The following is a 25,566-nucleotide window of genomic DNA, read 5'->3' as shown; positions in this document are numbered from 1 at the left end:
AGGAATTCTTAGGTCTGCATTTCTACAGAGTATGGGAGGTACAATGTTTTGTCTTCAATTCTCCTCCATCTTCAGAACTCAAAGAGTAACAGACTCTGATACACATCTTATTCTTCTCAGTCAGTCAAAAGCCAAACACTGTAGGCCAGATATTTAAAGTCAGGCTTCTGTCATTTGAACCCAAGCCAACCTAAGAAACTGGAAGAGGCATCTTGAGAAAGCACTGCAGACGACCCCAAAGTGGTGCCGTCGTCTCGTGCAGCACTCACCTTCCTCGATAGACAGTCTTGATGGACTCGACAGCCAGGCCGGTAGCCACAATGTCATCAGCGTTGTGTCTCCGACCACTGACCATGAGCAATCCATCCATCTTTCCAACCACAAACACCAAGCTGCCCTGAAAATTAACAATAATTTGTTTACCTTCATTTCCATGGCTAATGGGGAAGACACTTCACATTTCCAGCTTTGAAATAAATCTCATTAAAAAAAACAAGGCTAAGAAAAATACCTGTAAGGCATGTACACAGTTCAATCCCCAACACGACAAAAAAATAACCTGTGTGTTTATATCAAAGAAAATATCATAGTTTATATATTATCTTTTATGTGTAGCCCAGACTGGCCTTGAACTTGTGATCCTTCTGCCTCTGCCTCCTTCAGCAAATCCTTATTTATTTATTTATATTCCCCCAAGACAGGGTTTCACTGTGTAGTCATGGCTGTCCTGGAAACCACTTGGCTGGCCTCAAATTCACTGAGATCTGCCTACCTCTACCATCTGAATGCTGGGATTAAAGGCATGTGGGATTGAATGTGGATTAAATCCACCTCAATTGGATTTTTTTTAAAAGAAACCCTCTGGAATCGGTGAGAAAGTGGCATTTTTGAGTCAATGAAGTCTGTTTAAAAGTCACACCACTTCTTTTGTGTGTGCACGTGTGGGTGGGCACAGGCATGCCACCGCATGCTTGTGGAGCCAGAGGACAACTCAAAGGCGCCAGTTCTCTCCTCCACCATGTGTGTCCTTGCTGCGGGACAATGGATTTACCCTGTAAAGATTTGTTTCTTGTATTTGTTTAATAAAATGCTGTTTGGCCAGTAGCCAGACAGGAAGTATAGATGGGGCTACCAGGCAGAAAGTAGAGGCCGGGCAATGAGAACAAGAGAATTCTGGGAAGAGGAAAGCTCAGTCTGCAGTTGTCACCCAGACATAGAGGAAACAAGATGAGAATGCCTCGCTGATGAAAGGTACCAAGCCACGTGGCTGACACAGACAAGAATTGGGTTAATGTAAGATGTAAGAATTAATTAATAAGAAGCCTCAGCTACTAGGCCAACCAGTTTATGATTAATGTAGACCTCTGTGTATTTATTTGGGACCAAATGGCTGTGGGACCTGGTGGGACAGAAACTTCTGTCAACATGTCCTAGGGACTGAACTCAAGTCATCAGGTTTAGCTGAGCCACTAGTTAGCATACACTGAGGTCTTACAGTCTGTGATGAATTCATTTATATTCTTAGATGGGAATTTCACAGGGAGGAAACTATAACCACGTGTCACTTACTTTCCCAGCCACGGGTATATGGGTTAGTTCATGTTCGCTGACTACTGGAATTAGAGGGAAGTCAAGCAATTTTAATTTGTAAAAAGGTGCTTCAAGCATGGAAGGGTACCACTGTTTCCATCAGGCAAGAGCAGGAGTAGATGGAGAAAAGGTCCAAGACTGCTGCAGGTCTTCTTCCCAGGACAACAGAGCAGCTGGCAGCGGGGACCAAGGCCCTGAAAGCATTACTGTGGGAACATTCCATGGCCTCCCTCCTAGTAAGATAGTCCCAAGGCTTGGCCTATTGACGTGTACTCAATGAGCCAGTATTATCTCCAAGCGAATGTCACTCATTAACTTTCTAAGCACAGTGCAGTGGCCTAGAGTGGGCTACAACAGAAAGGCAGAAGCTCTATGCATATGAAGCTTTGGTCCACCTACAATGCCAGTGGGGAGCCAGCCACTTCCAACTGCGTTAAGAGTTGGTGTCCCTCAGAGAAGAGGGGGTGGAGATTAGGCTTGGTGGTTAGGAATACACTGGCCTTATGAAGGAGCTGAGTGTGGTTTCCAGCATCCATGTCAAGTAGCTCACAAGTTCTGTAACTCCAACTCCACGGCATTCAATTCCTCTATGCAAGTACACACACGTACAATTAAATAATAAAAACAATCTTAAAATAGAGATGCCTGTTTCTCCAAATCTTTTCCAGTGAGGTTGTTCAGCTGGCATAGGCTTTCTGGCTTTGTCTTTCTTGCAGCTAGGTCAGGATTTAGAAAGCCATCCTAGAGAGCAGGACTACAGTCTGTCTATTTCAGAGATGGCTGAAGCTCTGTCCCAGACCCCAACAGCAGTGTAGCAAGCTAAAGAGTTGGGCATCTGAGACTATTCTGGTGCTGGCAAGAGGTCAGGACAGCTGAGGCTACACTCAGTGTATACAGTTTCTAAGAGGGCGACTCTTGGCACCCAAACCCCAGGTGGAAAGAGAAGCAAAAGTCAATTCCACATGCTCTCAGAGGAGTTGAACAGTTGAGAGCAGGAAAGCGGGTAGGAAGAAGACAACGACAGATGAGTTTATAGGATAGTGACCACCCATCACTTCCCGTGGTCTGGCCCTCTGCCATCCTCATGGATTCCTTGGGCTCATCACGTACCCTTTGAGAAAGACTTTTCGGGTCCTAGTCAGCTCTAGATCCAGTACCTTTAAATACCATTTACCAAGTAACAAATTATTCTCTCTCTCTCTCTCTCTCTCTCTAGTTTTTCAAGACATGGTTTCTCTGTGTAGCCCTATCTGTCCTGGAACTCACTCTGTAGACCAGGCTAGCATCGAGCTCAGAGATCCTCCTGCCTCTCCTCCCAAGTGCTGGGACAAAAAGCGGGCACTGTCCAGCTCCTATGACAGTCTTACGCAATCATCTAAATAGAACTCAAGTGCCTGGTGTGGTGGCGGAGGCAGGGTCTCTGCGAGCCGGCCAGGACCATGTAGTGAGACCAGCTGAAGACAGGAGAGGGAGGACTTGTGGCACCTTCAGTTACTCAGAATTGTGCAGTTCGTGAATTAAGGTTCAAATGTTTAGATCGTATGTAGCAAAATCAACAGGAAACCGTCACCTACCGGCCCTACAAAGCCCAGCAACCCTGACCGGATGAAGGGCACATCTCCCACAGGAGAGCCTGAAGAGGCCACAGGAATCACCTAGAAAACAAAAGGAAAAGGTAAAAAGCTTGGTTAGGTTTTCTGAAAATTTACTTGATTTTTAAAAAAGTCTTACAGAAGAAAAGCTGCAAGTAACACATGCTAACTGAGCAGGGCATGGTGTGTGCACACCCTTAATAATCCCTACACCAGGACACAGAGGGATGGGTCTCAGTGAGCAATCTTCAGGCTGGCCAAGGTTGCATAGTAAGACCCCCCCCATCTCTAAAAACAAACAAAGAATACTCCCAGTGTGTTTGTGTATACACACCATGCTTATTAAAAGACAAATTCTGCAATAAGTCCAGGTATCTCAACCATTTCAATGTTTGTTATTCTCTCTGTACTTACAAAAAGATACATGTACATACATGTTTTACTACCTTATTATTTTTGTGTCTGTGCTCATACCCACTGCACACATGTGTGTCAGAGGATAACTGTGGGGAGTGAAGTCTCTACTTTCACCACATGACTGTGGGCATAACACATCAGGCAGTCTGTGAAATACCTTAACAACTGCGTCACCTCAGGAGCACACAAGATACACAGATTGACATAACAACCAAGTATGTCAAAACAGGGGCTGCGGGGTTGGAAAAACAGTTCAGTGGGTAAAGTACATGCTGTACAAACATGGGGACCACAGTTCTGATCTCAGTGCCCGTGGAGAAAGTTGGGGGAGGGTGTAAACCGCAGAAGCTAGAGGTTTCCTGGCCAGCTACTAAAACCTAAATGACAAACAAACATAAGGTAAAGCGTGGCAGAGGAGGACACCCCATGTGAACATGCACACATACATATACAGAACATGTGAAAATACATACACACATGCTATGGGACAATGATCTTGTACCCTGAAAAGATTTGTTACTTGTATTTTAATAAAACGCTGATTGGCCAGTAGCTAGGCAGGAAGTAAAGGCGGAGGCAAAAAGAACAGGAGAATTCTGGGAAGAGGAAAGGCTGAGTCTCCAGTTGTCACCCAGACGCAGAGGAAGTAAGATGAGAAAACCTCACTGATAAAAGGTATCAAGCCACATGGCTAACACAGACAAGAATTATGGGTTAATGTAAGCTGTAAGAATTAGTTAATAAGAAATCCTGAGCTAACAGGCCAGCCAGAATATGATAATATAGACCTCTGTGTATTTCTCTGGGACTGAATGCCTGTGGGACCTGGTGGAACAGGAACCTCAGACAATAAATGGTGCTAATGTGGACAACTGAATCCACTTAAAACCTGAGAGAGCTTGGGAAGTAATTCTAGACAAAAGAACAGAGATAAGCACGGCTTCTTGGTAGCAGTATTTACTCGTGTGGGCTCTGTCTGCTATAGGCAAGTGTGTCTCATTTAAGTGAGGCTTCCTGACTCAACTTTAGCTGTAAAAACCTTGCAGATCTTTTAAGAGGCCCTGTCGCCAAACACATAGTGTTTATGAGTAGCTGACAGCATGCTTCTTGGTGGTGGCAGGGACCTTGAAACTCCACAGAATTGTGGCATTAAACATGGCTCTGGCCAGTACCTCCGTCATGATGCCAGACTCTCAGAAAGCTAAGGAATGGGGTGGATACAGCTGTCAAAGCCATGGCTTTAATTTTAGCCATATCGCTTGGCAAATTAAAGACTCATGTGGTCAGAAAAAGAGAGATATACAGTAAAGATAGATTCAAAGATGAAAAAAAAAACATTTAAATGGTTTACAGTGTGTTAAAAATAAATGTAGGCTTAGGAGGGAAAAGAAAAAGGATAAAGACTTTAAAATAAAAAAATAGAGAGTAGTTGGGTGTGGCACACACCTTTAATCCCAACAGTTCAAGGACAAACTGGTCTACACAGAGTGAGTGCCAGGACAGACAAAGATATTCAAAGAAACCTCAAAAAAAATTAAATAAATAAAATAAAAAAATAAAAGAAACAGTTTAAAATAAAGCCATGTAAAGATGGAAAATACACAGAGAGTCTGGATACTGCATGTTACCATGTTGTCTGTGAATGGTTTGATGAGTAAGGAAGAAACAACAGCTGCTAAAAGATATTTGATTATAAATGCTGCTGGATTAATCCAAGATAGGTAATTTGAAAATGCCTTGACTTGAAAACTGAAATCAAAAGATATGCTACTTTGGAGAAGAGGTTTTGCCTTTGTTTCCATAGGAAATGAGAGGCTGTGGTTTAAGAAAATTCAGGTTTGATCAAGGAAGAGTCCCTGAGAAATCTCTGATAGAAGTGGGTGCCCAGATGTCTGAGTTCTACATCTAGAACAGATTCAAGACTGCTGGCTGAGATGATGAAGCCTCACAGAGTATTCCAGTCAGGACTTGATCATAATTCTAAATTTTCTTTATGTGCCCATAAGATTATCAGCGCCCCAATCAGTAGGAAGTAGCCTAGAAAATTATGTCCACATAACCAAAAAAAAAAAATGGATTATAGATGTTTTTCTTTGTTTAGAGTGTTGGTTACAAGTTGTTATGGATAATGGTCAGGAAGAGCTAAACAAGGGAGATTAGATTCAGAGTTCTTGTTTTGAAAAAAAGAGGAGGGGGGAGGAATTGCTATGGGAAAATAATCTTGTACCCTGTAAAGATTTGTTACTTGTATTTTAATAAAACGCTGACTGGCCAGTAGCCAGGCAGGAAGTATAGGTGGGGCAATGAGAACAGGAGAATTCTGGGAAGAGGAAAGGCTCAGTTTGCAGTCGTCACCCAGATGAGGAGGAAACAGATGAGAATGCTTTACTGATAAAAGATACTAAGTCGCCGTGGCTAACACAGACAAAATTATGGGTTAATGTAAGATGTAAGAATTAGTTAATAAGAAGCATGAGCTAATAGGCCAACCAGTTTATAATTAGTATAGGCCTCTGCGTGTTTCTTTGAGACTGAACAGCTGCAGGACCAGGTGGGACAAAAACCTCAGTCAACATACAAAAAGGCATATAACATACACACAAATAAAAAGAAACTGTTAAGAATAAAAAGGATATATATATATATATATATATATATATATATATATATATATATATATATATCAGAACTTTCACAATACACCTGAGATAAATATTCCAATCTGGTAGTAACTCATCTAGCCAATGGTGTAGGACAGTTGTATAATAGAGCATTTCATAAGGATAAGACAGCAAATCCTTGGGCGTCAGTTTACTGGTAAAGTAGACTTTGGTCAAGTCGTGATGGCACTGAGCCTCAAGTTCTTTTCAGCTATAAAAGAATGCTCTCAGATCCTCCTCTGAGCTTGTGTAAAGATAAAGTAGCACACACAGATTTAGAGAAATTTGTAAAGTGCCTGACCCAGGACCAGTTTATTTTAATTAATAATTAATTTTTATTTTGCAAGACACGTTTCTGTGTACAGTTCTTGGTTGTCCTAGACCTTGTTCTCTAGACCAGGCTGGCCTCAAACACACAAAGATTCACCTGCCTCTGCCTCCCAAGTGCTGGGATTAAAGGTGTGCGCCAACCCCTGCCTGGCTCCCAGGGCCAGTTTTTTTTTTTTTTAAATGACTATCTTAAAAAAAAAAAGACTTATTTGTTAATGTATTTACCTCTTTATTTATTAATTTATTATGTATACAGTGTTCTGTCTGCATGTATGCCTGCAGGCCAGAAGAGGGCACAAGATTTCATTACAGATGGTTGTGAGCCACCATGTGGTTGCTGGGAATTGAATTCAGGACCTCCAGAAGAGCAGTCAGTGCTCTTAACCCCTGAGTCATCTCTCCAGCCCACCCAGGGCCAATTTTAAGGACACACAGGTTTGGGTGCAGTATATGCACAGGTGGAGGACACACTGGTTAGGGTGTGGTCTGCACAGGTGGAGGACACACCGGTTAGGGTGCAGTCTGTGCACAGGTGATCAAACAGCTTTGATGAATACTATCATATATTTACATAATTTGTGCAAAAGCTATGAGTCTTCAACTGTAATAGTTTCCCACACAACCACCACCACCACCATCACCGGGCTTCTCTGTGTAGTCCCTGCCTGTCCTGGAATTCACTCTGTAGACCAGGCTGACTTCATACTCACAGAGATCTGCTGAGCCATCTCACCTGGCTACCCCCCCCCCCCTTTTTCTCTTCAAAAAAGTTTGTCTGTGTAGTCCTGGCTATCCTGGAACTCACAGATTCTCCTGCTTCTGTCTTCCAAGTGCTGGGATTAATGGCGTGGGCCACCACTGCCTGGCTGTTTTCTCCTTTTTTAGGTGAGGATTCATTCCACTCTGCTCTAACTGTGTTTATACTGGAGATTAGAAATGTTCTCATGGGCCGGGGATGCATCTCAGCAGTACTGCACTTGGCCACTACTGCAAGCACCACCAAGAAAGTGTGAGAACTCTATGCATGCAGCTCCCACCTTCAAATACTGCTTGAAGGTCTGCAAGACAGCTCAATAGGCGAAAGTGCTCGCCCTGCAAGCCTGATGCCCTGAGTTCATCTCTGGACCCTACATACAAGCTAGATGCAGCCTCACACATCTATACTCCCAGCACTGCTACTAGGAAATAGAGACAGGACCACAAAGGCCACACGGCCAACTAGCCTGAAATACACATTGCAGCAGAACAAGAGAAGTCCTGCTAAACAAAGTGGGAACAGGGTCTGGAGAGATGGCTCAATGGTTAAGAACACGGGTTCATCTTCCAGAGGACCTGGTTTGACTTCCAACCTACAAGGTGGCTCACAATAATCTCTAACTCCAATCCTGGGGTTCCAAGGGCACCAGGCATGCACCTGGTACATGGACATACGTGCAGGCAAACTGCCTATACATATAAATAATTTTTTAAATTAAAAACAAAGTGCAAGGGGAGAACTAACTCCCAAGTTGTCCTCTGACCTCTACACACTTGCAGCTGGAACAATCTCTTATCCCCTCCCCTTCCCCACCTTTAGCCTCTCTCTCACACTAATTTCTCTTCCTTTCTATCATATACACACATGATAATACAATTTCACTTGAAGCTAGGTGCAGTGGTGTGTGCCTATAACACCAGCTTCTCAAGAGACTGAGGAATGAGGATGATAAACCTGAGGCTAGTCAGACTACTCAGTGAGACAGTCTCCAACAGTGGGAACCTTATTTTCAGTAAGAAAGACTTAATGACAAGCACTGGATATATATATATAGTTCAAGTACTTAAAAACAAGTTGGGGCCCATCAAGGGATTCAGGGGTTGTAGCACTTGCTACCATGTCTAATGACCTGAGTTTAAGCGCTAGAAATCACATGGTAGATAAGAACAAAGTCCTGCAAGCTGTTCTCTGACCTCCACATGCATGTGCTCACACACGCACATAGACAGACACACACACAATAAACAAACAAATGTTTAAAAATCTCTTTAGAAACAGAAACTGGGTATGGTGGCTCGCCCCTATAATCCCAGCAACTCAGAAGGCTCAGAATTACCAAGAATTTGGGGCCAATTTAGGCTACAGGGGAGATACTGTCTAAAAACAAATTTTAAAGAAGGAAAACTAAGGACCGAGAAGGCAGCTCGGCAGTGGAGTGTATGCTCAGCGTGCAGAAGGACTTGTGCTGCACGTCCATTGGAGGGAAAGGATGCCTGGAGAGATGCAGGGCAACAACACGTGCACAGACTGAAACACAGCCGCGTGGCGACCAAGAGCCTGGGCACCTGCACACTTCCACTCCCGCAGTGAATGGAAACAGCATCGAGGGCACTGAAGCGATGGTGCTGATGACAGGAACAGGTTCATACTATGCTGCTTCATCCTGTTCTTAGTCCCCTTCAGGGAGCACGTGACAGACAACACAGGTGCACTGTCACACAGAAGCCATGCTGCCACCAGTGACAGCTACTGTACAATCGCATGCAGTCATTTCCAAACAGAGTGCTTGAAATGCAGCTTCCGATGTTTGCAGACTTACTCTACACTGTCCTATCTTCTGAGAAACCTGAATGACGCTGTTACAGAGAAAGCAATTCACAGCGCTAAAGTCAGCAGTGTTCTTGCTAGTCCCATCTAGTAGTGTAAGGGAATCATAATCCATCAACAAAATTTCTCTGGCTCCTAAAAAGTAACCCAGATAATTAACCACCTATTCCAATATGCAGGCTCAGCAGGGCAACTTCTCATTACAATTCAGCTTTGCAAGGAGAAGGCCTACAGGAAGGCCGTGCACTGTCCCAGCAGCTCCGTGTGCCCTGATTCAGGTGTCCCCAGCACCCAGAACAGAGCAGGCAGAGAGAGGAGTCAGTGGGTACTTGCATTAGGAGCAATATGACTCCTGCAACAGGTTGAGTCTTTTTATACGCGTACATGTGTATCTGCACGTGAATGCACGTGTGCGAAGCTCAAATCTGATGTTGGGGTCTTCTTCACTGAGGTGCACTTTCTGCTGAATGCAGAGCCTGCCAAGTCCGTTAGTGCGGCTGGGTGGTTTGCCTGGGACTAGGGCAGCTGTGATGCACGCCTAGCTCTGGGGAATCTCAACTCGGGCTTTCATGCTCACACAGCAAGCGCTGTCCATCTCCCAGTCCCACGCCTTTATCAGCGATCTAATGCAGCAAGTACAATTGTCACAGTGCTCTCAAAGTCAAAATCTTCAACTCAGAAAGCTCTACCAGCGGCAAATCTGCTGGAGTAAATCATTGTGAGGCCTCATTCCTTTAATACCCGACAGATACCACACCACGTCCTGTGCCAGAGGCTGACCTAGTCCATGAGGAAACATTAATTTATTTAGTGTTCAAAACAGCCCACGAGGTAAGATAGGCACTGTTACTATTCACCTTTTGTTCTGCTTCTGCGTTTCTGGAGACAAGGTCCTGTTTGCAGCCCAGGTGTAGTCCCTGTCCCCAGGCTCCCAAGTGCTGTGACTGCAAGCACTGGCCACCATGTCTGCCTACCACACACATCTTAAGATAAAGGAACTGGGCATTCAGTAAGGCAAAACGGCTCCCACAGCAGCCAGTGAGTGGAGGAGTAGAATCTGATGCTAGGCATCGGGCTCCTGAAGCCCTGAGCTCAACCACTGCTGTGCTGTGCTGTGCTGTGCTGTCCTGTGCTGTGCTGTGCTGTGTTGTCCTGTGCTGTCCTGTCCAGTGCTGTGCTGTGCTGTCCTGTGCTGTGCTGTCCTGTGCTGTGCTGTGCTGTGCTGTCCTGTGCTGTCCTGTGCTGTGCTGTGCTGTGAAGATAGCAGGTCTCCATATAACATCTGACCTCACCCATCATGTCCCTGAGAAATAACATCACGTACCTCAAATGTATTTTTGGTCACACCAGCAAGTCCAAAGTATGTCATCCCTCCAGTCCTGGAGCTAACACAGATCTCTCCGATTTCATCTGTCTTGCAGAGTTGAGGAGGTCCGTCTGGTTTCACAATGCACATCATGCCTAGTGTGCAGAAAACAGAACAGGACAGTCTAGAAAACTGCAAAGCAACAACTTCACTTACAAACTCAGAGAGCTGCACACTTCCTGAAGTAACATTAAGAACAGCTTTAACCCCAGCACTCGGGAGGCAGAGGCAGGTGGATCTCTGTGAGCATGGGCCAGCCTGGTCTACAGAGAAAGTTTCAGGACAGGCTCCAAAGCTACAGTAAAACCCTATCTTGAAAAAACAAAAACAAAAACAAAAGAACAGCCAACAGAAGTGCCACAGAGAGCTATGAACCTGCGAAGTTTACTTGGCACCAACAGCTCTTAGACATGGGTGCACCGCGGAAGGACTGTATCAGCCTCCCGATGAAGCAGGTGCTGGCCTTCCTCAGGGTCAGGACAGCACCCACAAGAGCAGCACTCTCTGCCTTCCTGGGTCGGCAACTCCAGTGAAAACAATGACTGGCACCCTCGTAAAGAGTGTAATTACACGTGCTTTTGAGATTCTGACCTCATGCAGTGAGCGCAGGGCCAACATGACGACACCCAGTCTGTCGCTGGAGTGGCTCACAGAAATGATATGACTAAGCAGTGAAACTGGATGTCCGCGTTTAACCCTCTGGTTTGCCAGTCTTCTGTTCCTCCTGGTGCAGGAGAATTGTCTCTATTCTGTCAATCATGTGTTAAATAAACCCTGATTGGCCAGGCAGGAAGTATAGGTGGGACAACCAGACAGGAAGTAAAGGTGGAGCAATGAGAACAGGAGAATGCTGGGAAGGAAGAAGCTCATTCCTCCCCAATTGTACCCAGATCACTGAAGAAGCAGAATGTGACCTGCCCTGCTGAAAAAGGTACTGAGCCATGTGGCTAACACAGATAAGAATAATAGGTTAATATAAGCTACAAGAGCTAATAAGAAGCCTGAGCTAATGGGCCAATCAGTTATAACTAATGCAGAACCTCTGTGTGATTTTCTTTGGGGCTTACTGGTTGTGGGAACTGGGCAGGACAGAAACCCCAACAAGCAGGCCCTTCATGTTACACCTCCTCTAGCATTCCTCTCTTTACGAGGTACTAGGGATGGAAGCCAGAGCTCTGGGCATGCCCAGCGGGCAATCCACCAACAAGCTACCTTTCTAATGCAGCACCACTATTTCTCATGAAATCCCAACAACAGCCTCACAACTCACCTCCAGGCATCACATGTCCCACATCCTGGACTGTCAGGGCTGAGTTTTTATCTTCAGTATTGACCCGTATTACCCCATAGCTCAATCCATTCATTGAAAGAATGGCTCTTCCTGGTAAGGGAGCCCCTGGAACCCCAGGCCTAAAATGTGAAAAAAACAAACAAACCATCAAACCAGGTCTATATAAATACAGAGGACCTGGGTTCATTTCCCAGCACCCACAAGCTCACACTTGTCTATAACTTCAGTTCCAGGGTATTTGATACCCTCATGCAGGTAAAACATAAAACAAAAATAAATTATATTTATATATATACACACATATATAAACATATGAATATATAAAAGAAAAACAGAAAACAACAAAAAAACAGCCTACTTCTAATTTAAGATGCAAAGGATTCTGAAGTGTAAGCAACATAGAAAAATAACTCACAAAATGAGATAAGAATAATTGAAGTTTAATTTCAGTTTCAAGGTATACTCTGGCAAGAAGAAAAATAATGAGATGCTTGAAATGACTTTACTAGGTAAATTTTACTTTTAGCATTTTTTAAAAATAATTTATTTTTTTATTTTATGTACATTGGTGTTTTGCCTGCATATATGTCTGTGTGAGTCTGTCAGAAGCCCTGGAACTGGAGTTACAGAAAGTTGTGAGTTGCCGTGTGGGTCCTGGGAATTGAATCTGGGTCTTCTGGAAGAGCAGCCAGTGCTCTTGACTGCTAAGCCATCTCCAGTTCTAACTTTTAGGTTTATGAAGCAGATAATCATTTAAAATTCTATTCTCATCACTGAGAAAAAAAACCACACGTCTCATCCAGGCTGTGACAGCCATCAAGAGACTCTGGCATCCTAAGCAGTACCTGCGGATGGCTACAGTCATGGCCTCAGCAGACGTGGCACATGGGCAGATGGCTTCCGGCTTCAGTCCGTGGCTTTGGAATAGACTCAGGAAAGCATCACAGGATGACACAGACCCTAAGGAGTTGGAACAGATCAACTTGAAAGCTGAAACAACCATTTCCTTACTGTCAGAAACTAACAGGTGTGTGTGACATAGCTGTCTGTCAGTACTTTCACTGTCCATCAGTCATTCCGTGCAGTTTACTGTGCCTGTGAGGGCTGGACACATGCTCATTCAAGCCAGGAAAGATCCTGACAGTACTTACAGTTACAATCTGGAAAGGCTACACCTGCCAAGGAGACAGAGCAAGCTCAGAGACAACAATGCAGGTAATTTGCAGCCAGGTGGGACTCGAGCAGCCCCTGAAGTATCTACCGTAGCCATGGCAGCACAGCCACAGCAATCCCACCTGCTCTCAGTGATGGTCTCTGACTCTTCCTTCATAAGTTCATAAGGATGATGGGTAAGAAACGAAAGAAATAGAGCACAGCTGTCAATGCTTCACCAAGTCCCCAGAGTGGGCTGTTGTGCTTACCCAGAAAAGCAGACAGCACAGTAAGATCTCTAGAAGTTTCTTGCAAGTTCCCTCTAATTGCTCCTTGGAAGAATTCACACCAAGTCCATAAAATACATATTAAGTTACATCCAAACCTCTCCTTTCACTCAAATCCTCATATGGAGGATTTAAACGAGCAAGGCACGGCTTCCTGGAGCTGTGGTGTGTCTATGATGGACAACATGCCAACGAAAAGGTACAGACAAGTGCAGAACATGCCAGCTGAGAGAAGCCTATTACTAAACAGTGTGCAGAGCAGGCCAATCTACAGACAGAACAGGGAGTGAGAGCAGCTGAAGAGAGCCTGCTGCTCTTCCACAGGACCCAAGTTCTGCTGCAGCCCCAACGCCAGGCAGTTCACAACCACCTGGAACTCTAGTTCCCTCTTCTACTGCACACATATACTCAAACAGACACACACACAAATTTTTTAAATCAGTTTTTTTGTTGTTTTTTGTTTTGTTTTGTTTTGTTTTAGAGGAAGGAAATTCATGAGAGTCTTAGGTGAGGGACACTGGAGAGGATCAAGAGTGACAAAGAGTGAGCGTGTGGTTTCTCTTAGGCTAACAGGTGTTTTGAAACTTGAGTCATGGTGACAGCTGCGCAGATACAAACACCACAACACCGAGTCAGACCCTTGAAATGGACAAGCATCACTTATAAGTGACCCTCAGTACAGATGTCAGAAGCAGAAAAGCAGCAAGGCACCCTGCCTGTCAGATGTTCTGGGATTGCTACACCCGCACTCACAGGGATTGGCGCCATCAGTGACAATCAGCATCCTCAGAGAACTCAGGCTTACGTCCCTTTGGTCCCGGTGTGCCATCATGGCCCAGTGTAAGTCTCGACACTTCACAAGAGCTACTTTGGCTACAAATGCAATGGGAAAGAGTCATAAAACACACCCATGCTAAATTTGGGCCCAGATTCAATGTAATACAATAACAATATTTTTACTAAGTTTGTAAAAGTTCTCACTTGAAGAACAATTTTAAGAGTTTAAGAAAGCCTGTGTGATCCTGTCCAGTTCACAGCTCACAGTCACAGGAATTCTGATAACACAGCATTCAGTAGAGCTAACAACAGCTCAAATTCCAGAAAGTCCAATTTGTAAGGAAGAGCACAGTGAGATAACACAACAGCATACCCACAGTATCAGCTCTAGAATGTGGGGAGCCACCACGGCAGAGATTGTTCTCTACAGGGCACACTCCACCAGTCTCATAGCTAGCACGTGCATGTGTGTGATTACCTTTGTGGGCATGGACTCTTTGGACCCATGAGAGAGGACAGGTCTTCATAACAGAGTAGGGTACACTAATTGTATGCATCTTATTCATGACATTCTGAAAAGCAAAGAAACACACAAAGCAGTCGATACAAAGCGTGAAATTAGCACCTTAGAGTGGTGCTGACACTCTTCTAACGATGTTACAGGGCACGACTCAAGTCCACCCTCTCGAAAAATACTGAGTTCTAGCAGGAGCACTGCAGCACCTCTGAGAGCTGCTCGAGCCCTGGTTTGCTCCTCTCTCCCAGGCATCACAGCAGTGAGTGTCTATCCCTCCGGTCCTGTGTCCACACACAGACATATATGTGTGACTTTAGAAACACAGAGGTCTTTAAATGAAAGCCACCACGGTATACATGTACCTACCACTTGCTGCTTTTCACTTTGACTGTTTCATAGATAAACCTAGGCACCTTAGAATCAGAGAGCTCCAGTCCCCTTTATATGGCTACACATGTCATAGCGAGTGCGGAATCAATGCATCCGCTCTCACATCCCCTGGCATGCACACGACTGTTTCTTTAGGGTAGATAGAGAAGAGAAGCCCTGCTGAGTCACAAAGTTGCTGCTTTTACACAGTCAGTAGGTACTACTAAACCGTTCCCAACCCACCTAGTGCTCCATGGTGCTCCTGCTTGTCACACACTACAGGCTGAGGGGAAGGATGAGAATGGGACAGCACTACAAAGGAAAAGACTCCTTTTCCTGTTCCCTACAGGTTAAGTGTTTGTGAACATAATGAAGCTGAGAGAACTGAGGGTCAGGCAGCTTGTTGTCCCTTCTGCCATCCACATCAAGGACGTGTAATCCCCAGAGACCTAGTGAAGCAGAGTAATCAAGCCTGTGGTGATTCTGTTGGGATGTGTGTGTGTGTGTGTGTGTGTGTGTGTGTGTGTGTGAGAGAGAGAGAGAGAGAGAGAGAGAGAGAGAGAGAAAGAGAGAGAGAGAGATATCATCCTACCTTGTTTGGAATTCGAATATTCAAGCTAGCATGTGTGTGTGTGTCAAGCTAGCCTTGAACTCATGGTGATTCTTCTGCCTCAGACTCCCAAGTACTAGAATTATAATTATCAGCCACCATCCCCAATTAAACCTGAGACTAGCTACATCACTCGCCATTTACTCGCCCTTATACACAAGGTGCCATCCCTGCACCATCAAGTCCTAGTGCTGGCGCTAAGTGAGCTTCAGGGAAAATGTTCTGTCTGCGCTGGAAGAAGACCCTCCTTTCACAGCTTCCATTCGGTAACTTCCGGTTTTAAAAAAAGGAAATAGATTTGCAAGAGATACAGCTCTTCCAAAATGGGGGCGGGGTGTCCTGGGTGGAAGGGCCTACACCCCTAAGGAGCTGGGACTAGATGCCCTCTCCTTTATTTATTTATTTACTGAGAAAGACAGAGAGAGAGAGAAAGACAGAGACAGAGGAGAGAGTGTGCATGTGTGTGTGTGTGTATGTGTGTGTGTGTGTGTGTGTGTGTGTGTGATCCCTTAGAACTAGGTGTTCATGAGCTGCCTGATATGGGTGCTGGGAACAGAATTTGGGTTCCCTGAAGACAGCAAGTGCTCCTCTAAGCGCTGAACCATCTCTCTAGATCCTGGACTAGGTGCTTAGCTCTCTAAAGGCCTTTCCAACTTCATGATCCCATATTTTTCCTTCCACCTAACTGCATGTTATACATAGTTTTCCCAAAGAAACAAACCCTTTCCAACTCTGCCCACCAAAAATCTCTACCTAGATAAACTAAGTTATCCATCTTAGTTATCTAAGTCCAACTTGGCTGTCATCTCCTCATAGAAATTCTCAGGTGACTGGATGAGTGAGAAGGCACCCACGGCATGCTCCCTATCTATTACAGGAAGCCCCTCTTCCTTGTGCTCCCCATCCTATTACAGGAAGCCCCTCTTCCTTGGTACTCTATTCTGTGCTCCAAGCATGTAGTTTTGTCTTTTTCTTACTGTATGTATACATGTGTGTCCCTGAATGTTCATGTATGGCTGTGGACCCGTGTGCCATGGTGTGAGTGTAAAGGTTGGATGACAACCTTGGGCGTTGGGCCTTGCATCCTGCTTTAAGACAGGGCCTCTTTTATTTAAATTAATTTACTGGCCTCTCTTCCTTCTCTGAAATTACAGGTAGTTGTAATCCACCTGACATAGGCACTAGAAACTGAACTCTGATATTCTGCAAAAGCAGCAAGAGTTCTTAACACTGAGCCATCTCTGCAGCCCAAGGCAGAGAAGGCTCACAGTTCACCGCGGCTGCACCAAGCTGGCTGGGCACAGCTTTAAGGGATTCTACTGTCTCTCCCTCCAGTCTCACACTGGAATTACAGATATGCGTTACCGTACCTGGCTTTCCATGGATCCTGAGGATATAAACTCAGGTCCTCATGCTTGTGTGTCCTCTAAAAAATGTTATTTTGGGAACTCCAGTTACAAGTCCCAAGAGATACACTTGCCACAAAGCCCCAGCCTCAGACATATCTTAGTACAAAGGCACTGACTCTGACAGCTTACCGCAAACATGCCATGCCACAGCCCAGCGTCCTTCTTAAAGTCTAAAACATTTACTACGGCTTCTCCTAGAAAAGATGAGGGAAACGGGAAGAGGTCATGGTGAGCAGAAAGTGACAGTCGCGTTCACGCCCCGACCAAGCATTCTGTGCTTCTGGAAAAGCACTAGGGGATCAGAGTCTCTGGCCACTGCAGACACACTAAGGTAGAAACTCTGTAGCATTTAGAGATATTATTCAAAAGTTTTTTCCTAGTGAAATAAGGAACATATATTCGTTTTAGAAACTCTGGGGCTGGAGAGATGGCTCAGAGGTTAAGAGCACTGCCTGCTCTTCCTGAGGTTCTGAGTTCAATTCCCAGCAACCACATGGTGGTTCACAACCATCTGTAATGAGATCTGGTTACCCCTTCTGGCCTAAAGGGATACATTCAGGAAGAATCCTGTATACATAATTAATAAGTCTTTAAAAAAAAAGAAACTCTGGAATTTTCACAAATATATGTAAAAATCATGTTTTTTTGAAAAGAATGAAATATTGTTCTACATAAAACCCTATGTATATAGTTGCCCATTTCTAGGTATATCTATAGACAGATTATCAACAAGATAAAACAGGCATACATAAGCCTGCATCTAATTGTTTTCACTCAATGATAGATTTCTCTATTTCTAATATTCAGGAGCTTGAGTTTCAGCTCCCTAGGTCAGAATCTTTGAATGAACCCCTGGAACTTAACAGGACCCAGTTGTGGCATATGATTGTTCTCACACATGCCTATGGACATATTTAAAATCAGACAAAGATTGCTCTGAAAGCAAAGAAAATGGAACATTGGGAAGTAACACTTTAGTCGGGTCTAAAGTGCCCATATCTGGGATTTTGGTACAAAAGGCATGAGGTGGATGTCAGTCTGGACTGAAATTATGCAATATATATTTGTATAGCAAAAGATTTAAAATTTGTGTCCGTGCATTTTTGGTTTTGTTTATTTTTTTGAGAGAGGTTCTCATCTCGTATCATAGCTCTCCAGGCTGGCCTCAAACTGCCCCTGCTCCTCACTGTGTTAGCACGCCAGCACTACAGCTGTGGGCCACAGCGCCGGCTTCAGAGTGCTTTCTGTTTTACTCTGAACCCGCGGAGCAGCACAGCTTAGACCAGAAGTACTTAATTGGAAGTTTTCCATGGGAAGATAGAGACACCTGAGAACACCCCCCACCCCAGCCTAAAAATACAGTTTTCTATCTCCGTACTCTAGAAATAAGACTTTATATATCTTGTTTGTCTAGAAGTTTATTTAAATTACAGGATTTTTTTTTTTTAAGAAAAAGAAGGCAAAAGCAAGCCAAGAATGTGCCCTGGAACATTTCCCTCTGATTTTGGTCATTAAATGGAGTCCAATCACCAAGTGGGCGCTCACAGCCACAAGTATCTGAAGTTAACAATGAGAGCAGTCATGGGATGAGGTCTGACCTTCAGAATAATTGCAGGCCTGTGACAGCGCTTGGCAGTGGGACAGCATTGCAAGTCGGGACACTGTGACTCCCATTACACTCCCTTCTTTGCTTGTTTTATACTAGAAAAATAAAACAAAACAAAACTATAAGAAGCACAATAAGATGGGTTATTAGAAGTGACAAAATTCAGAGCCCAAACCTAAACCTAGATAAACCATTTTTATTTATTATTTGCAGTTGGATCCCGAACTAGTCAAACAGAGCCCAAACTGGATGACAATGAAGCCCAACTGGAGCATGTGCAAAATGACCTCAAAGTTTAGTCACTCGGAGACGTGATGTAGTCACCAAAAAAACTAATGCCAAGAGATTTGAGCTATATGAACAGAAGCATAATGCCAAATATAGCCATTTCTCAGTAGCTGCTCAATGGTAGAATGCTTGCCGAGCTGTGTGAGACACTGGTTTGCTCCCCTAGTGCCACAGAAACACTAAAACCAAGAAGAAGCAGGGCCTGAGCGGCAGCAGGGCCTGAGCGGCAGCAGGGCCCCGTTCACTCCTGCAGACGGCGTCTTCACTTTTATCATCAGTGTTTCATCCAGGGTGCAGCCTTCCTTCTCGTCAGATCAAAGAGATTTTCCACAATTTACCCAGCAGATCTCTGCCCATCTGAGTTCCTTGTTAGCTTTTGTGTCTCCGGGTTTCTCCCTCTCATTACTCTATCTCTGAGTTTTATTTTCTTCCTCTCCAAGACAAAGTCTCACAATGTAGCCCAGGCTTGCCTGCAACTTGTGGCAATACTCCTGCCTCAGACTCTCATGAGCTGTCTTACCCAGAATCATCTCTGACTATGCCTTAAATGCTGGCACACCTGAGAATTCCCCTCCTTCCTACCCTTTTGCCATCAGGATGTGGTATCTTTACTTGACTGTTGGCTCTGTGTCCACTAGTCTCTCCTTCAGAGACCTAGACTCATAGGATCCTGCTTGTCACGGGAAAGCATGTTACCAATTCTCCGTTCCACCCCCCACCTCCACCCATGAGAACTCTCTCTGTGTTTTCTTGTTTTTCTGAGGCATGGTCTCACTATGAAGTCCTGGCTGTTCTGGAACTTACTAGGTAGACCAGGTTGTCCTGGAACTCACTATGTGACCAGGCTGTCCTGAAATTCACTATGTGACATTTATATGTATGTGACAAGGCTGTGAGTATAGCCTTGAACTCATAGAGATCTACTTTCCTCTACCTCCTGAGTGCTGAGATTAAAGGCGTGTACCACACACTGCCTGACTCTTTCTATATTTTCTATTTAACTGAAGAATTCTGCCATTCATCCAGATGCCTTTTCTCCCTTCACAACCAGTCACCAAATCTGGCTGGCTCTACTCCCTACTGTCTCTCAACCCTATCCACTTCTCTTAGCCATCTCCATGAGCTTTGGCTCACTTCAATAACTTTTTTAAAAAAAAATACCTATTTTTATTTTCTTTGCACTGGTGTTTTGCCTGAATGTATGTCTGTATGAGGGTGCCAGATTCCCTAAAACTGGGGTTACAATTGTGAACTGCCATGTGAATGCTGGGGATTGAACTCTGGAAGAGCAGCCTGTGATCTTAAGCACTGAGCCACGTCTCCAGCTCAAAAGCTTTTCTTTAAATGCAGGCTAGGGCTGGAGAGATGGCTCAGAAGCTAAGAGCATTGGCTGCTCTTCCAGAGGACTCAGTTCCGTTCCCAGCACCCACATAGCAGTTCACAACTGTCTAGAACTACAGTTCTAGGAAAGTTAATGCAATCTTCTGGCCTCTGTGGGAATTACATGCATATGGTCCACTCATGGACACACAGGCAAAACACTCATACATATAAAATTTACAGGGAAAAAAACCAAACCAAAAAAATAAATAAATAAATAAATAAATAAAATAAAAAAAACCCTACCCTAGAACCTAGTGTTCCCTTTATAGCCCAGCCAATCTAGATAAATCTTTTTAAAAACTTCAATATTATTTATGTGTAAGGTGTGTGTGCAGGGGGTACACCTGCCATAGCACATGTGTGGAGATTGGTGGAGTTGGTTCTCTCCTTCCACCTTTATGTGAGGTTTTTGTGGTCAAACTTATCAAGTCTGAGTGGCGAGTGCTTACCTGCTGAGCCGCCCAGCTGGCCTAGACAAATCTTTTTTATATAATAAAGTCAATCTTATTTCTCGCCTACTGACAACCCTTTAGAAGTTCCCACCTCAGTAGAGAACCTGTGGGTAACATGAGGCTCTCAAGCAAGGGGATTCTAAGGAGTAGGGCCTAGAAGTACAGAGCAAGGATGTTTCCCATGAGGCCAGGGTGCTAAGGAGGACCAACCCCAGCAGCAGTCCAGGATGCCACCAGCTCATTCCCAGGAGGGGTGGGATGAGGGAAGCCCCTCACTGAATGGCTTCAAACATGCCCCACTCTCTGTCTTTGCGTCAGCAGTATGCCCACCCTTTTCTTTCGTGGCCAAAGCTATTTCAAGTTTTACCTATCCTTGTTATTACAAAAAAAAAAAAAAATACCTCTTAGCAGTCACTAACATGCATCTAAAGCATAAAAAAAGCCAAGAAATACACACTGTCTCCAGACTTACCTCGATGTATGCTGGTTCTGTACCAGCGGGTGAGATGTGGGGCTGCCAGTCTTTGGGAGGCTTTGAAAGGTACTTGGAATCTGTTACAACCCACTTGAGCCGAGGCCAACCTGTCAACCCAGAGTGAACATTGAACTGCTTAAGCCACCAGTGGAGGACTTCACACTGAACTAGTCATCTTAAACATCAAATCAGCATATTAAGATAATTTCATCATCAATAAAATACTTAATTTTTACTAGGTTTAGTGAAAAGTCGCTAATTATAGCTTTTTTTCAAAAGAGCATTTATTCCACATGAGAATGCGGGCTTGACCCCTCCACAACGGGAGACTCATGCGTCAGGGAAGCCTGCAGAGTCGTGAGTCCTATCATCCCTGCCTTAACGTACAAAGGTTAAGAGTGACTACAGAACCTCACAGATTGGGTTCAAATCACCGTTCTGCAATTTATTAGCTGGAATTTAAGGATTCTGTTTCTCAATTTCCTACCTGAAAAATGAGGATAATTACTATACTATACCCATCTCAAGTGACTAAGAATTAAAAATAAACAAACAAAAAATACACGTGAAGTCCTTAGTTGTTACTCTATTAAAATTCTAACTAGCCGGGACTCAGGCAGCAGAGGCAGCTTGTATCTCTGTGGGTTCGAGGACAGCTTGGGCTACACAGAGAAAATATGTCTTGAAAAAAGCAAAAAACAAACAAACAAAAATCTAAAGTACTCAGGCCTGACTTTCAATGGGTAATTTGGGAATGAATATTACTCACCTTTAAACTGGACAATTTCTCCATTCTGGGTTTTTGGCAGGCCCTTCAGACAAATTTCACTGGTGAGAGCTAAGGCAATCCCACAACTCCCTAGCAAGAAGCCAATCTGCTGACCTCCAGCATCCTGTGGAGAAAAAAAATAATGAACACAATGAGGGTGTGAGCGTGAGTGAGCACAGTTAGCGAGGGTGTGAGCGTGAGCGAGCACAGTGAGTGAGGGTGTGAGCGTGAGCGAGCACAGTTAGCGAGGGTGTGAGCGTGAGCGAGCACAGTGAGGGTGTGAGCGTGAGCGAGCACAGTTAGCGAGGGTGTGAGCGTGAACGTGAGCGAGCACAGTTAGCGAGGGTGTGAGTGTGAGTGAGCATGAGTACACCACGCTTGGCAATGGCACCAAGAGACACCCATCACTACCCACTATGCCATGCAGCCCAGACAGCTCCCAAATGTCACAGCTTGAGACAACATGGCTCCAAATAATTTTTGTGGTTGTTTCCTAAGTACAACCAAACACTGTTTCAACCTGACATTGCAAAGTATGTGTAACCAGTGTAACTTTCTCTGACTCTTGAGGCCAGTGAACAAATTCTAACATAGTTTTCTTCTCCCAGCCCTATCCCCAAATCAAGAGGAGCAGCTACCCAGGCCAGAACAACATAAATAACACAGATAGATATCAAAGCCCATATTTCCATTCAATTGCACCAAATCTTATCTTCCTTTATTCTTCTACTTTAGAGGAAATAGATTTTAACCTTAAATAGCAGCAAAAAAGTATTTACCTGCTGTCTTCAAAGTATCACTAGGGAAATGCATAAGAACTGTCAGCTTAAGAGGAGCCTTATGATCTCTTCCTGAATAAGACAGACTCTGTCCATCAACCAAAACTTTAGCAATGTCACCAATCTGTTTATTATTACTTTTAAAAGTCTTTATTATGAATCAATATTCTCTACTATATTAGTCTCTAACATCAATTCTCAGAAATAAACAGCATGAAATGGCTAGTGTGAAAAGCTCAGGGAGAAACCATTCAAACTAAAATGGAAATCTGCCCTGTCATCTTTACTATCAGGGCTAACATGGTCTGAACACAATTTCCACTGTGGAGCAGTCACTTCCTCCACTGCATCATCACCTCCTCCACTGCATCATCACCTCCTCCACTGCATCATCACCTCCCTCACCTCCTCCACTGCAACATGACCTTCACTCACCTCCTCCACTGCATCATCACCTTGCCACTCAACCATTGTGGGTTATGTGAAATGTTTAAAGGAGATTCCTTGATGAAGTAAGTCTGAAGGAATGGTACTCTATGAATGGCAACCACTGCACACTCAAATATATGCCTCCCATGATCCTTCCTTCCTTCCTTCCTTCCTTCCTTCCTTCCTTCCTTCCTTCCTTTTCTTTCTTTCTTTCTTGACAGTATCTCTCAGTATAACTCTATCCTAGAACTCACTATATAGACCAGGCTGGCCTCAAACTCACAAGAAATTCACCTGCCTCTGCTTCCCAAGTGCTGGGATTAACGGCAGAGGCCACCATGCCTAGCAATTACATTGCTTCTAGTGTCACTGAGTCAGTCCAGTGCCTACTATATCACAGTGAGAGACATTTAGCACAGAGATGTTACCTTTCTGGTCAGTGGTACTTCTATAGGTACTGGAATCACTTCTGCCAGGAGACATCCATAAAAAGCCACCATAAACATGACTGGATCATTGTTGGGGTAAACCAAGGCAACCTAAAATTCCCGAAGACATTAAACAACAGTGGAGTACAGACTGATTAAGTCTATACACATAGAACATTTTCCATGGACACAATAAACCAAACAATTTAACAGTTATTCATTCTGAAGGAAATTAAGTGACTAAGAAGGACAAAAACATCTGGTAGGGGCACCATCATCCCCATGGTTATACCATAGATTCTGGGGTAGAGTTTGTAGCTCAGAGAGTATTTGCCTCATATAAGACCCCATTTACATTCCTAGGAACATCAAAAAATAAAGCTAAAACCTAAAACTTACACATTTTGAGACATAAAAATACTATTCATTATCATTATGGTAAAATGTTTCATTTAATCTTAGTTGTGATTCAGTAGCAGACAGCTTGTCTGTTAATTACTTAGGAAGCTGAATGCAATTTACCTTAGTGCAGGGCTAATGGCATAAATGTGGTGGATATCTCACGACAGAAAGCGTGTAAGTTAGAGCTGTGTGTGTCTCAGGGGGCGCCTACAAGTGTTAACCACAGAGGCCTGTTTTAACCATTGCATTGCACCAGTCCCTAGTCACTCAACATGCAAGTGGTCCAGCATGAAGGCATCTGGTAACATATGAACAACTGCAAATACAGTTGGCTCATTAGCAAGAGGCAAGTCAGGGGAACACTGAAAGCCCTATGTGTGCAAGCCTGTGATTTCTTCTGCTAAGTCACAGGAGTAATTTTATTCAAGGATGCAAAACCACCCATCTTACTGCACTGTGGCGCTTGTTCTCTGGCTGGAATATTCGCAGATTCACATTTGAAATCTAATCATATCATTGGAGTCTTTTAAGTTTCTTTTATTTATTTTACTGTTTGGATAAGATATGCGTGTGGGTGCCGAGTGCATGCCATAGTGTATGTGTGCTTAGGGGACAACTGTCAGGTCTGTGAGTTCCAGAGATGAAACTCAGACACAAGGTTTCGACAGCAAGCCCTTCACCCCGTGAACTCCCCTCTCCAGCCCCTTAACCACTGTGTTCCTGTTTCTTCTCCATTTGCAATCAAACTGTTTAAACTCACTCTAAAGCTGAGTTCAGTCTAAACCTTTAAACTGTCCTAGAGGTCTAAAAATAATTCCACAGAATGAAACAGCCTTCTTGACACTTGGGTAGGCACAGCATTGCCTGCTTAGGGTTCAGTGACTCATGGGAAATCCTCAGTGTCAGTTTGTATACGTAAAAGCCATACTTTAATTATTTCTGGGACATTGTAAAAGTTTAAATTTTTAAACAGTTACTTGAGGATCCATGAGATAGTCTAAGAGTGGTTGCTACCAAGTCTGATGACCTAAGTTGAATCCTCCAGAACTTACGTGGTAGAGTCAGCTCCCATAAACTGTCCTCTGACTTCCATATGAACACTCATGTTCACACACACACACAAACACACATAAATGTAAAAAACATTTTCTTAAAAAGGTTATATTAAGAAAGTCTGCTTATTAGTCTACTAAAAAGAAAGCTGGGGTCGGTGAGTTGGCTCAGTGAAAAGCGCTTGCTGAGCAAGGCCGACAGTCTGAGATTGATGGAAATCCAGAGCCAATTCTCAAGAGTTGCCCTAAGACTTCCATAAGACCCAACCCCCACAAATCAACAGATAGAAGCCAGGTAATTCATAAAAACTGCTGTGTAGTAGCTGGTATTTCATTCTACAAATTACAAATAAACAGTAATGTTGAATGACAGGAAGCAGTCCTATTCAATACATTAATAACAGGGAAAGAAAAACTTAAAAAATTAGAAAAAAATCACTTCCAATTAAGAACTAAATGAAACAGTATCAATTTGCCTTTAACAATTTTAAGAACCAGTTTTATAAAGACAAAAATTTGAGTCTAAATCAAAGTATTTACTTTCAGAAAGAT

At 43.9% G+C, this 25,566-nt stretch overlaps 1 protein-coding gene across 2 annotated transcripts in view; it reads right to left on the bottom strand.

Moving 5' to 3' along the window:
- Positions 1–25,566, bottom strand: part of Dip2b (DIP2 acetate--CoA ligase B (putative)) — a 181,750-nt gene that overhangs the window by 43,254 nt on the left and 112,930 nt on the right. For both annotated transcript variants that reach the window (XM_085678591.2, XM_085678590.2), the window contains 12 exons: positions 23,561–23,671; positions 21,925–22,048; positions 21,153–21,262; positions 18,550–18,652; positions 17,081–17,145; positions 14,525–14,618; positions 14,023–14,142; positions 12,676–12,790; positions 11,810–11,949; positions 10,498–10,634; positions 3,165–3,245; positions 270–397 (listed from right to left, as the gene is read on the bottom strand). In XM_085678591.2, coding sequence (XP_085534717.2) covers positions 270–397; positions 3,165–3,245; positions 10,498–10,634; positions 11,810–11,949; positions 12,676–12,790; positions 14,023–14,142; positions 14,525–14,618; positions 17,081–17,145; positions 18,550–18,652; positions 21,153–21,262; positions 21,925–22,048; positions 23,561–23,671 — 1,328 coding nt within the window. The remainder of the gene's footprint in view (positions 1–269; positions 398–3,164; positions 3,246–10,497; positions 10,635–11,809; positions 11,950–12,675; positions 12,791–14,022; positions 14,143–14,524; positions 14,619–17,080; positions 17,146–18,549; positions 18,653–21,152; positions 21,263–21,924; positions 22,049–23,560; positions 23,672–25,566) is intronic.

Source organism: Myodes glareolus, chromosome 19, assembly GCF_982192425.1.
Source record: "Myodes glareolus chromosome 19, mMyoGla1.1, whole genome shotgun sequence".
NCBI lineage: Eukaryota > Metazoa > Chordata > Mammalia > Rodentia > Cricetidae > Myodes > Myodes glareolus.
This window is presented reverse-complemented; position numbering and strand designations above follow the sequence as displayed.